Source organism: Zalophus californianus, chromosome 7, assembly GCF_009762305.2.
Source record: "Zalophus californianus isolate mZalCal1 chromosome 7, mZalCal1.pri.v2, whole genome shotgun sequence".
Classification (NCBI taxonomy): domain Eukaryota; kingdom Metazoa; phylum Chordata; class Mammalia; order Carnivora; family Otariidae; genus Zalophus; species Zalophus californianus.
In genome coordinates this window covers 49,623,937-49,636,528 of record NC_045601.1, presented here as the reverse complement: position 1 = coordinate 49,636,528, position 12,592 = coordinate 49,623,937, and the positions used below count along the sequence as shown (strand labels likewise).

Here is a 12,592-nt window from a genome sequence, read left to right as displayed (position 1 = left end):
AAGAAGGGGGTTGTTGTTGTTGTCTTTTATTAAAGATTTTATTTTTAAGTAATCTCCACACCCATTGCAGGGCCCAAACCCACAGCTCTGAGATCAAGAGTCCCACGCCCCACCGACTGAGCCAGCCAGGCACCCCGAAAGAAATGTTTTGAGTAGGACTGTAACGTGGTCACATTTGTGTTAAAGGAGGTACATCTGGCAGCAGTGCGGGGGGGGGGGGGGATGGGAGGGGCTAAGAAGCCGGAAGGTGGGGCTGGGGGAAGACTGAGGTCAGGGAGCTCCTAAAAGTAGCAGAGCTTGGATGTGAACTGGGGTCTTCCGGCTCCAAGCCCAGCTCTGCCCGGCACCCTGCCAAGGGGCTTGCGCTTCTAATTGGATTCGGAGTCACGCATACAGTCATTTTTCAGATCAGGAATGACACACCACATTAGGCACGCTGCTCCTTCTCTGAAAGATGAGCTCCACTCGCATGCAGAACTACGGAAAATAACCCGTCCTTGCCCTCTCTCCCTTGCTACTTCTCCTGGGGCGTCCTCAGTGTCTACCTCTCCATTAACTCAGACCTCTTTCCCACACAGGGGTCCCCCTGCAAACCAGACGAACAGGGCCAAGCGACAAAGTGAATTACATCCCTCTGAGCTATTTGGCCTTGTTTTCCTTGGGCCCCAGCCTGACTTTCTGACGCCCTGGGAATGAGGCGAGGGCACCTGCTTCTTTGCAAAAAGACGGCAGATGGCAGGGCCAGGCGTTTTGTGGTTGTGGGGGGGCAGCTCCGTCTTGGATCTGGCTCACTAAAAGCTGGATGGGAGGAGCCAATGGCAATGTCTTAGCGCAGGGCAGCTCCTCAGAGAACACACAGGTGTTGGAAGACCGAGCTCAGGAGGGTTAGGGGAGGTAGCAGAGAGAATACATCAACTCTCTCAGGCCCTAGCACAAAAATCACGGTGGGATCGTGAGGCAAGAGCTTTGTAAAAAGATTGGGTTGCGTTTAAGATGAGGACATCTAGGAAAAAGGTGAGAAGTGCCATAATTAGTAATAGAAAATGAGCATAAAAAATGCAGTGGCTAAATGCATGCAAAATGATAATCATGCTTAGCTATGGTAGAGTGTGATTTTAAAAGGAGTCCTTTTAAATAACCAGCAAGTTTTTATTGAACACCTGTCATGTACATGTCCTTCAGCGCTGTTATGTTTGCATTGTCAATCTGGCTGGAAAAATCACTGAATTATTAGAGATCTGGCTGCAGGCCCTGCTGGGAGAGAGCAGAGAACCAGAGGAGGTCGTACAGAGGCCCCAGCTTTGGTTTTGGTTCTAGGGCCTGTGACTTTTCAGGGAAGAAAACACACACAAGGAGAATAGCAATCTTGTGAGACTTAGAGTATTTGGAACAAGTATGAGTGACTCTCCAAATCATGCAGTAGAGTGTAGGAACTGTCCATTTCTTCATTTTCTTTGAATTAAAATTAAAAATTTATTAAATTTAATTGTTTAAACTTTAATTACAATTACAATTAAACATGGCTCGGACCCCCTCCTCCATCTCCATCTGGAGATCAGTTTGTTCTAAGCTCTCACCGGTGTGTTCCCCGCCCCCGCCCCACCCCAATGCCAGCACAGGCACCACCACCACCACCACCACCATCGGCGGAGGCTGAGCAACAGTCCAGGAGGTCTAGCTGGTGCCCAGACAAGAGGCCAGGCTTTTGGTCTTCACTCTCTGAGCTTTCTGCCCACACCCTGATGCTCCATGTCTGCGCGCAGAGGTCTGCGGGGAGCTTGCGGATGGCAAGCTGGGTCAATCTCCAGAAAGCACCATGGAACACCAAGTCCCTCTGGGCTTTGATGCTGTCACCAGATGGCCTGAGCATCCAGTCCTCACTCAACCCATGGGCTGCACCCGCTTCTTCTTCTTCTCAACTGCCTCACATCCATTCTCCACTCTCCTCTCTCAGCCTCCCCTCTTCAGTGAGATCAGGCCTCCCTAAAAGACAAGATAAAGGCATGCGTGGGTGGCTCAGCTGGTTAAGCACCTGCTTTCAGCTCAGGTCATGATCCCAGGGTCCTAGGATAGAGTCCTGCATCCAGCCCCCACATTGGGCTCCCTGCTCAGCAGAGAGCCTGATTCTCCCTCTCCCTCTGCCACTCCGCCTGCTTGTGCTCTCGTTCTGTCAAATAAATAAAATCTTAAGAAAAAAAAAAAAGATGAGATAAAGCGTTCCAGTGGCTTCCATTTTCTGCTTGGAAGATGGATCAGAGAGAAGTATAAAAGGCCTCACTAACTTCTTGAGGTTAGAGGGAGGAGCAGGAAGAAGAAAAATGTTGAGAACTCAATGCAAATTAATATCTCAATAAATCATCCTGCTACAGATTATCATGGAATGTATAGGCCAGGCTGAGAGGGAGCCGAGCAGAGGGAGTAAATACTTGGAATCTCCGTTCTGCTTCTTGCTACCCATGTGGCCTCATCTTGTGGCTTCCTCATAAGTGAAAGGAAGATGCACCCGCCCTGCAGTGTTGCCTTGAGGATCAGATGAGTCAATATTTACACAGCAGTCGGCACAATGGAGACACACCTGAGCAGGCATTGTTAGCTGTTAGTAGTACATCTCCAGTTCCACTGATGCAAATGCAGACCCTCCCTCAAAGCACACTTCCAGTGTGTTAGCACGCCAGCATGTCTCCCTCCCACAGACAGTATGAGAGGAGAAAAGGAAGAAGGTGTGGGTTTGGACCTTTGCCTGTCTAGGTGGCTGATCCTCCTGGGAGAAGGGAATAGTCTAGCTGTGATGATGTGCCCGATAGCAGGATTTCAGGCATTTTATGCAAAGGTCAGTGGGCTGTGCTCTTGGCAGATGGAGCTCGTCACCATCAGCGGTGTGCATTTCGCCAGTGGAAAGAGCACGGGGCAGAAGTCTTCCCCAACTCTCTAGTTGGTTTCCTCTCTCAACTCATTAAGGGCCATTTCCTCAGCGATGTCCTCTCTGCCCCCTGAGCTCCATTAGCTCCTCCCTGCCATTCTTTGACTTTCTTGCTCTTATTTTTAGCCTTTATTCAGTTTTTAGTGATGGATACTTTGTGTGTTTGTTTAGTGACTTCTCTCCCAGTAGATTATATGTAGCTCTGGAGGGCAGGGATTAAGTGTGTTTTATTGACCAAGTACAATCACTTAACTTCAAGTTTTTAATATGTTAAATGAGGATAGTTAATACTGCTTTTGCCTACCTCACTGAGCTGTGAAATTAATAAAGATAATAATGTGAAACTTCCTCATAAATCATAAAACCTGATGCAAATGTTAACTATGCTCAGTGCCATGTGTATTTGAATGCACATCATGAGCTGAACACTTGTGCAATGGGTTCCTAGCCAGATGAGTATTTTGTTAAATGAGATAATAAAGGAAAGTGCTTGGAACAGGATGCACCCCGTGACAGCTCTCATTGTCAGAAGTCAAAGATGGCAGCCCCAACCTCTAAAAATATCATATTCTCTTAGTCCATCTGTAGTAGGCGTGAAATAGTTAACTAGGAGCATGCCCTGGGGTGGAGATGTGTAAACATGTATGACAGTGAATAACCTGGAGCCAGTCAATTCTGTACACTTCGGTGGGGGAGGGGGCTCACAAGTTAGTTCTCAACCAAGATGTTCCTTCCCCCTCAAGAGGCAAGGATACTGAGTATGACATCTTCTCCTCCCCTTTGCAGAGAGATTACAGAGGGAGGGAAGACATTTCCAGAAAAATGGAGGCTGCTACCAGCGTTTCACAGAGAGTGAAGGGGGAGGAGCATGAACCTCCTTAAACTCAAAGGCTCCACAGATATGGATGGCATCACACTGGGAACAGGGCGCGCAGGAGGGATGGAGTTGACCGGTACACTAGCCCTCACCTGGGTTTCCTCTGCTTTGGACAGACCAGCCAGGAGATGAGAAACAATCCATTCTGATGGCCAGTGTGTGACAGGAATCACTGAGGTTGGGAACCCAAAGATCAAACAGTGTTACACCAGAAAGATTAAAGAAATAGATTGGATTGGACCAGAACAGATACGTTTTCCTTCACTGGGTGGTTCTGAGGTTTTTTCCTATTTCTTAGGGAAGAAGGAGTAGGAATTGACATCACAACCACACTGGGTATTCCTTGCTGTTTTGGTGTGATTATAATTTTGGTTTAATTGACTATTTAGTAATCTATGTAGAGTTTGTTTGCACCTTATGGAATCCCTGGCTCTCCGAGGAACCCCAGATTCCCTATTGTTGGCAGAGAGCCCAGATTTTCCCCAGACCCTCAGCACTAGGCTTTATTTACCGTGTTTTTATATAGCTGGGACTGCTCTAATGAAACACAGGTGAGCAGAGCACCCAGGAGAGGTAAGGTAACAGGAAGAGAGAGGATGTGTAAAGGGTCAAAGAGAATAGAAATAGGCCCTTGGATGGGGGCAAGAAGGTGGACCAGACACAGGATCCACAAGGAGACAAAGCCCCAGTGCAGATGCATGTCAAGAGGCATAAGCAAAGACCAAGGCTGAGAAAGTGGGATGAAGGAAGGTCACACACACACACACACACACACACACACACACACACACACACACACACACGTGAGATTTAGGAGGAGGAAGGGTACAGATCTGTAAGAAATTGTTTTCTTCCCCCAATCTTAATTTGTTAAATGACTCCCACCAGCATAATTGTTTTGTCTTAGCCCAAAAAGATTGGGGTTAATTTTACTTTATCTGTCATGAGACCATGGCCACAGAGAGAACTTCTCTCAAGCCAGATACTCTAGGTGTCCACCCCGTTCCCCCTCCATTTTTTCTAGTCATGAGCCAGCTGGTGTGAGAGATGTGCTGTGAGGGAGGTAAATGCCGGGCACCCCGTGGGCGTCTGAGGCAGAATCCAGGGCTGGGGGAGTCAGGGAAGGCCTTTGGAACCCTGTTATCGCTGTGGAGGGAGAACCCCAGAGCAGGCTGCCTTTGGGGCTGGGGACAGAGAGCAGGCGGGCACTCTGTGCTCTGGGGCCTGGAGGGCCTGGGGCAGGGTGAGCCTAGAGCGAATGGGGAGGCTGAGGGTGAGGAAGGTGAATGCCTCCAACTGCACCATTTTTTTACCAAAGGGCAGACTCTGATCTCTGGGAACTGACAGAACAGCTGCTCAAAGAAAAGTCACCGCTTGACCTATCCTCCTTAGTCCTGGAGGAGAGCACTCACACCCTCATGACGCACTCCACGACCCTGCGAAGGTAAATATGAGGCAAGAGGCAGGAAGGAAAACAGGGTATTAAAGCAGATGCCTGAGAGCGAAAGCAGAGGCTGAGAGTGTGAGCACAAAGTCGGTGGCGTGGGAGGTGGAGGCGTGTGTGTCCTGCTGAGGAGACACAGGGGCCCTTTGTGCGGGGCCTGAGCCGCCTCCTATGTCCCTGCTGCCGGCTCCTGGGGAACATGCCGGGGCTCCTCCTCTCCACGCTGCTGGGCGCTGCTCTGGCGCAGGTAAGCTCCCGCTCCTCCTGCGTCCCCTCGGGAGGCTGCGGCGGTTCCGTATTTCTTCAGGACAGAAATGAAAAAGGAAGAAGTCGTCGGGGGAGGCGGGGGTGGGGGTGTGTGTGTGTGGGGTAAATTCTTTGTGGAAAGACTTCATACCCAACAGGGAGCCATTTTCCTCTCCAAAGAAAGTTGGGTTTTAGTTTATTAGCTTCAGGAAAGAAGTGGAAAACATTTCTCCCTCTCAGGTAATGGCACTAAATCCTACTTTCGATATGTTTGAACAGCTCTCAGACTGGAATAATGTGTATTTTTGAGGAGACTGGGACACACACCACGGAACTGGGAGGCGCAGGCCTGCCTGGTGCGGGCGTGGTGAACGGTGCCTCTGAGCCCCAGGCTGGGGCTCAGCTTTCCATGGCTGTGTGCAAAACGTGCAGACAGCCACTGGAAAAATTGATTCTGACAACCCTCTTCAGTTAAGCCTGTTCTTGTTGGAGAGGAGCACTTCGGATACACATTTATATTTTTAAAACATTCTGTTGCTTTGTCTTTCCTCAAATCATGTGTTTCTCACTTTTCACGAAAGGGAATCAAGTCCATGAAGACTTTGAAATAGTTCAAGCAACAGACCAAAGGGAAGTTTAATTTGATAGGAGCAATTCATTGTCTTAATATTTTTTACCAAGAAGCTGAAAACAGGGTGACTTATTTATGGATTTATTTACACGGTGGAGGTTATTGCTTGCACAGAGGATGGAGCTTTTGAAACCTTCTGGTGATTTGGAAAACCTGGGACGGGTCTTTGAGTTAACAGTTGATTAGGCCAGTAAATTGTATTTTAGGAAACAAGAGATGAAATATGTTGTATTTTATACGGAGAGATCTAAGATTATAAAAGAATCCTAATAAGAATGCTGGTGGTACAGTTTATTTCCTTTGTTACGTGGAGGGCACATTTCCCCAGCAGAAGTGAGATGGGGCTACCTATCTCCCAGTCCACCCTTCTTGAGAAAAGGCCTATCATTGTTGTGAATGGAAAGTCTACAAGGTATTCCCAAACAGCAAATATTCCATTATAGAGAGATGTGTCCACAATTAAAACAAACGAACATAAAAAGGTGCTAAAATACAGCAACAAGAAAGTATTATTTTGCTTACTCTTGCCATTATGAATTTTTGGGAAGAATACCTACCATTCGTTGAACATCTGCCACATGCCAAGCACTGTGCTAGGTACTTTAGTTATTATCTTAATCCTCAAAATAACCTTATAAGGTGGATATTAATAATCCCATTTTACAGAGGAGGATTGAGGCTCAAAGATCAAATAAATGATAGAAAGTCATCGAAGATCACTCTGTAGGTAGAGAGAGCTATACCAAAGCTCAGCTCTGGTTTCAAAACCCTTTCTGCTACACCAAAAGAGCCTGTTGGGTGTACCAAAAGAATTCTGTTCCATTTCTTTTCTGTTGCACCAAAAGAGTCTGCTGACTGTTTTGTTGTTCTGAGATTTTGACTTTGAAAACAGTTAAAATGTCTGAAGAAAAAAGAAATATATATATGTATATATATATCTCTTCATAGTTTCCCACTATTTGCCATTTCTGGGACTCTTCATTTCTTTCGGTATTTCTGAATTACTATCTCTTGTAATTTTCCTTTAGACTGAAGATCTTCCTTTAATATTTCTTGTGAGGCAGGTATGCCAGCAATAACTTCTCTCAGTTTTTGTTTAACTGGAAATGGCTTTAATTTCACCTTCTCTTTTGAAAGACAGTTTCACTGGAGATAGAATACCGGCTTGACAGTCCCCCTCCCCAGCCCCTTTCAGCACTGGGTCTTGTTCTCCTCTTCCTCCTTTTTTTTTTTTTTTTAAGACTTAATTTTTTTTTTAGAGTAGCTTTAAGATCACAACAAGTTTGAGGGGTACCTGGGTGTTGCAGTGGCTAAGCATCTAACTCTTGGTTTCTGCTTAGGTCATGATGTCAGGGTCATGAGACCGAGCCCTGTATTGGGCTCTGTGCTCAGCATGGAGTCTGCTTGAGATTCCCTCTCCCTCTCCTTCTGTCCCTCCCACTTGTGCTCTATCTCTCCCAAATAAGTAAACAAATCTTAAAAAAAAATTACAGCAAATTTGAGAGGAAGGTACAGAGATTTCCGGTATACCACCTGCTCGTACACATTCATAGCTTCCCCATTAACATCATCCACCAGAATGGTACATTTGTTACAATTGATGAACCTACACTGACACATTACTACCTAGAGTCCATAGTTTACCTTGGGGTTCACTTTTGGTGATGTACATCCTATGAGTTTGGATAAATGTATAATGACATATATCCACCATTATAGTATCATAGAGTATTTTTGATGCCCTAAAAATCCTCTGTGCGCCACCTGTTTACCCCTTCCTTCAACACCTGGCAGCTACTGATTTTGTTACTGTCTCCATAGTTTTGCCCTTTTCCAGAATGTCATGTAGTTGGAATCAAACAATATGTAGACTTTTCAGATTGGCTTCTTTCGCTTAGTAATACGTGTGTTTCATGGATTGATAGCTCATTTCTTTTTAGCACTGAATAATATTCTATTGTCTGGCTATATCTGAGGCACCTACTGAAGAACACTGTGGTCTCCTTTTGATGGGGAGTCAGATCTCATTCTTTTTGTTATTCTCTTGTATGTAATGCTTTTTTTTTCTTCTCACTTTGCTTTCAAAGTTTTCTCTTTATCTTTGGTTTTCAACAGTGCTACCTTGTGGCCTCAGAGATTATATAGAAATGTTCCAAGACTGGAAAGAGAAACAGGTGTCCCCAGGTGGGCAGTTTTAAGAGTAGGCATTTCCTTAAGAGGCAGCCGTATGAGGAAAAGTATGGAGGAGGAAACTGACCTGGGTCCAGTAAGCAGCAAGGTGCAGAGGAGAGTGCATTGAGGGTGAAGTCTGGAGAGGAAGGCATAAACCAGCACAGGCTCTAGACAGCATGCTTATAATTTCGGACTGCACAGTGTAACCAGTAGGGGACCACTCATGGGCTTTAAGGAGAGGAGTAGTAGAATCAGATATGTTTTTTAAAGAGATCCCTCCAGCAGCAATGTGGCAGATTAATTTGGGAAGTCATTCTCGAGGAAGGAACGTGTTGCAATCATACTCAGTAGCAGTGCAAACGGCGAAACACCGACTAGTTCTAGGAATATGAGGACACTAAGCATTAGTCACTGAATGGCTATCTGGGAGGTGAGGAAGGTACTTTAGTTATTATCTTAATTATCTTAATTGGAGGTGAGGAAGAGGAAAATGACCTGGATGACTCCTGGCTTCCTAACTCCAAACTTGGAAGAAGCTGTCCAAAGGGGCAGAGGTGGGTGAGGGATGATGAGTTTGGGGAAATGAGCTTTTCCCACAGGACATTCTAGTGGCGATGTCCAGTAGGTAGTGAGCTATATGGCTCTAGAGCTCAGTGGAGAAATCCTAGATGGAAATTTAGTTTTGAAGCTTGCACAAGGTGGAAATGGAAGGCAAAGGAGTGGACGAGATTGCTAAGAGACAGTGTGCAGAGGGCGAAAAGCAATACATTAAGGTCACAAAACACCAATTAGTCCAAATGTAAGTCATAGTTGGGGTAACAGGAATCTGCTTAACCGACTGAGCCACCCAGGCGCCCCCTGCCTCTCTCCTTTTTAAGGATTCTTGTGGTTCCACTGGGCCTACCTGGTTAATCCAGGATAATCTCATCTCAAGATTTTTAACTGCATCTGCAAAATCCCCTTTGCTTTGTAAGGTAACATGTTAATAAGGTTCCAGGGAATGGAATACAGATATCTTTGAAGGGAGAATTACTATGCCTATTACAGGTGGATAATAACTGCTCCCCACTATTCTTATGAAGGTTCAGTGATGTAATCATATAAGGCACTTTGGCACATAGGAGGTCCGATGTTCTTTCATTCAATACGTTTTATTACAGGCGATAAGACAGACACTCAGCAAAGAGCTTGCCCTTCAAGAAGCTCACGTTCTTGATGCATGCTTCAGAAAATAAACAAGTAGAACATATAGCAATAAGATAGGTGGTAAGAACGTCTATGGGGAAAAGGCTGGGGCAGGGTGCTGTTTTATAAAGGGTGGTCAAGAAGGGACTCACTGATAAATGTGAGCACAGACCCAAGCAAGTGAAAGAGTGAGGGTCGAAGGTACCTGCAGGCTTGGAGTGTTCAAAGAAGGAGGTGGGTGTGGTGTGGAGGGAAGCAAGCCAGTGGGTGTGCAGGCCTTAGAGGGTAGTTTGGCTTTTTTTTTTTTTTTTTTTTAAGATTTTATTTATTTGAGAGAGAGAGAGAGAGAGAGAGCGGGTGAGCAAGCATGAGCAGGGGGGTGGGGCAGAGGGAGAGGGAGAAGCAGACTCCCCATTGAGGAGGGAGCCTGATGCGAGACTCAATCCTAGGAAACTGGGATCATGACCTGAGCTGAAGGCAGACCCTTAACCGACTGAGCCTGGTAGTTTGGCTTTTACACTGAAATGGGAAGCCATGAGGAAGCCACCTCTTCTGAGGAAGGACTGACAGGAATTAAAGTATGATTGTAAAAAGATATACATAGTTAATGTATACCATTTGATAAGCTCTGGGATAAGTACATACTCATAAAACCGTCACCACTACCCAAGCCATAAACATATCCATCACCCCTCAAAGTTTCCTCCTGTCCCCTTTATTATTCTTTGTGTGTGGTTAGAACAATTAACCTAAGGTCTACTCTCTGAGCAAAATTTAAGTGTATAATAGTATTGTTAGCTACGGGGGCTGTAGCTTATTTTATTTTAACCATTCTGCCGGGTGGAGGACATAGAGGACAAAGAGGGAAGCAAGGAGAACCTTTAGGAGACTATTATAATCCTCTTAGGTGAGAAATAATAGTGGCTTGGATCACTAGCATAGCAGTGGGGGTGCTAAGAAATGATTAGAGTGGGTACATTTTAAAGATATCACCAACAGGATTTACTGATGGGGTGGGATGTGAAATGTGACAGAAGAATCAAGGGGAACCGCACCCCAAGGTATTCTGAAAAAATGAAATTGGCGGGTGCTCAAGCGGGGGTGTGCGTGGAAGAGTAGATGGGGAGGGAAACTTGGGAGATTGTTTTGGTCACGTTGAGCTTGCTAAGCCTATCAGATCTCCACAGGGAGATCTGGCAGGTTGCATCGGAGTCCAGAAGGGAGATGTGGCAGGAGATACGAGATACAGTGAGGGGAGAGCCTTGGGAGGTATTCATTCACCACAGGGGGCTCCAGTTAGGGTTGAAGAGCGTGCAAAGAACCCAGCAAAGCACACGGAGAAAGAGCCATTAGCGAGTAGAGAGGAGGAAGAAAGTGATGTGCTGGAAGCTGAGTGAAGAAAGGTTCAAGGAAAGATGGATGGGGTCAGATACTGATAAATATTATCACAACTCACCTCACTGTATCCTACCCGTTTAGGGGAAGGCTTCTATTTCTAGCAATCTCTGAAATTAGTTTGAGTAATCTAATGGCACCTGTGTTACCCACTGAAGTTCTGCTGCAGGGCGCAGGGCGGCGGGCCATTGGCCAGGGCGCCGGAAGGAAGGCCCGGAGAGGAACCGGAAGTGCAGCCTCGCAGACAGTTTTGTCACTGGCCCTGTAAATGCCCTCGTCAGAAGCCCAGCTGCCCTCCTGGAGTGAGCTTGCTGAGGGACGGCTGCGGGTGCTGTAAGATCTGTGCCAAACAGCCGGGGGACATCTGCAACGAAGCCGACCTCTGTGACCCCCACAAAGGGCTGTACTGTGACTACTCGGCCGACAGGCCTCGGTTCGAGACCGGAGTGTGCGCGCGTAAGTGTCTCCTGCTCGGACCGCGGGAGACGCTCGAGTCTGGGCGGCAGTTCTTCTCCTGTCGTTGTCCCTGTGGAATAGTCAGCTGAGTTAGGCCACATGTGAGGTGGGTTTCGGCGGGACCGGCTTTGTCACAGTGGACAGCATGGGACACTGGCAGATGTTTACACGTGGTCAGAACCCCCTGTTATTTATATTGCATTGAAGTCATCTTGTAGTTATTCTTAGGTGATTGCTTTTAGGGAGAACAATAGCAAAGATTATGTAAATCGAGTCTGACTTCTAACAGCGCCACACAGTGACAGCTTTTGATAACTGCGGTCAAACGCAGTCTGAATTTAGCCTTCTCTGTAACTAAAAACTTAATCTCGCTTCAGACGTAAGGATGTGTATCTAGTATGCAGACATCCTGCTTCCATCTCAGCCTTTCCAGATAACCAGCAAGTCACTGTACTCTTTAGCTGAAGCAGATGTGTAAAAAGGAAGGTGGGGGGGGCTACTCCAAATCACAGCCTGACCCTCAGTTTGAGGGGCTTTTAGCTCTGGAGACACTTTGAGACCCTCTAAATCTACACCTCGACGACAATTCAGGATCCTGATTTACCTGGGATTAAAATGAAAATTTCCAAGGGAAGAGAAGTACGCATGTCAGCTGGACATTTTAGTCAGTCTGTAGGAAAGACTGCGTGGGCAGGCAAATTACTCCCGGAAGTGTGGGTGTGAGCGTGGACCGAATGTGTAGAGCGTTCAGGTTTGATAGCCTGATACCCGGTTTAGTGCTGACTAACGCTGGGTTCCAACTGTGGGCTTTATATGCTGAGTGACCTACGTCATATATATTTCCTACCTTACAGAAATGCCAGGAGGAGCAAATGAAATAAGGATACAAAACCCCAAACACTTAGCAGAATATCTGGTCGGCAGTAGACTCCTAAAAATGTTAGCTATTATTAAAATTTAACAGGGAAAACATGTCCTATCAGACTCTGGCATGACGATACCTCTTTCTCCCAAACGGTGCTGGGCACGTTATTTTATTAACCTCATAAGCACGTAGTGAGCAGCCACTACCACGGCAGGCACTGTGACCAGCAGCTGGGGAGAAAACAAAGAAAAAAAAATACATATATAGGCCCTGCCCTTACAGAGTCAAAGTTTATTGTGTCAGATCTTTCCACATGTGATGTCACATACAATGTGGTGAGTATTTTAACAGAGCGTAGCCATGAAGATGGGGGTGGCGATGACCTCTAACTGGGGTCACAA

The 12,592-nt window shown here is 46.3% G+C and overlaps 1 protein-coding gene across 6 annotated transcripts in view; it reads left to right on the top strand.

Annotated features, from left to right (window-relative positions):
- Nucleotides 1-5,276: 5,276 nt before the first annotated feature.
- Nucleotides 5,277-12,592, top strand: part of CCN6 (cellular communication network factor 6) — a 24,920-nt gene continuing 17,604 nt past the window's right edge. For 3 of the 6 annotated variants that reach the window (XM_027601995.1, XM_027601994.2, XM_027601993.1), the window contains exons 1-2: nt 5,296-5,488; nt 11,029-11,326. In XM_027601995.1, the coding sequence (XP_027457796.1) occupies nt 5,441-5,488; nt 11,029-11,326 (346 nt within the window). In that variant the 5' untranslated portion in view covers nt 5,296-5,440. Of the gene's footprint in view, nt 5,489-11,028; nt 11,327-12,592 lie in introns of all 6 variants that reach the window. The other 3 variants (XR_003521392.1, XM_027601996.1, XR_003521393.1) reach the window with 3 other exon arrangements.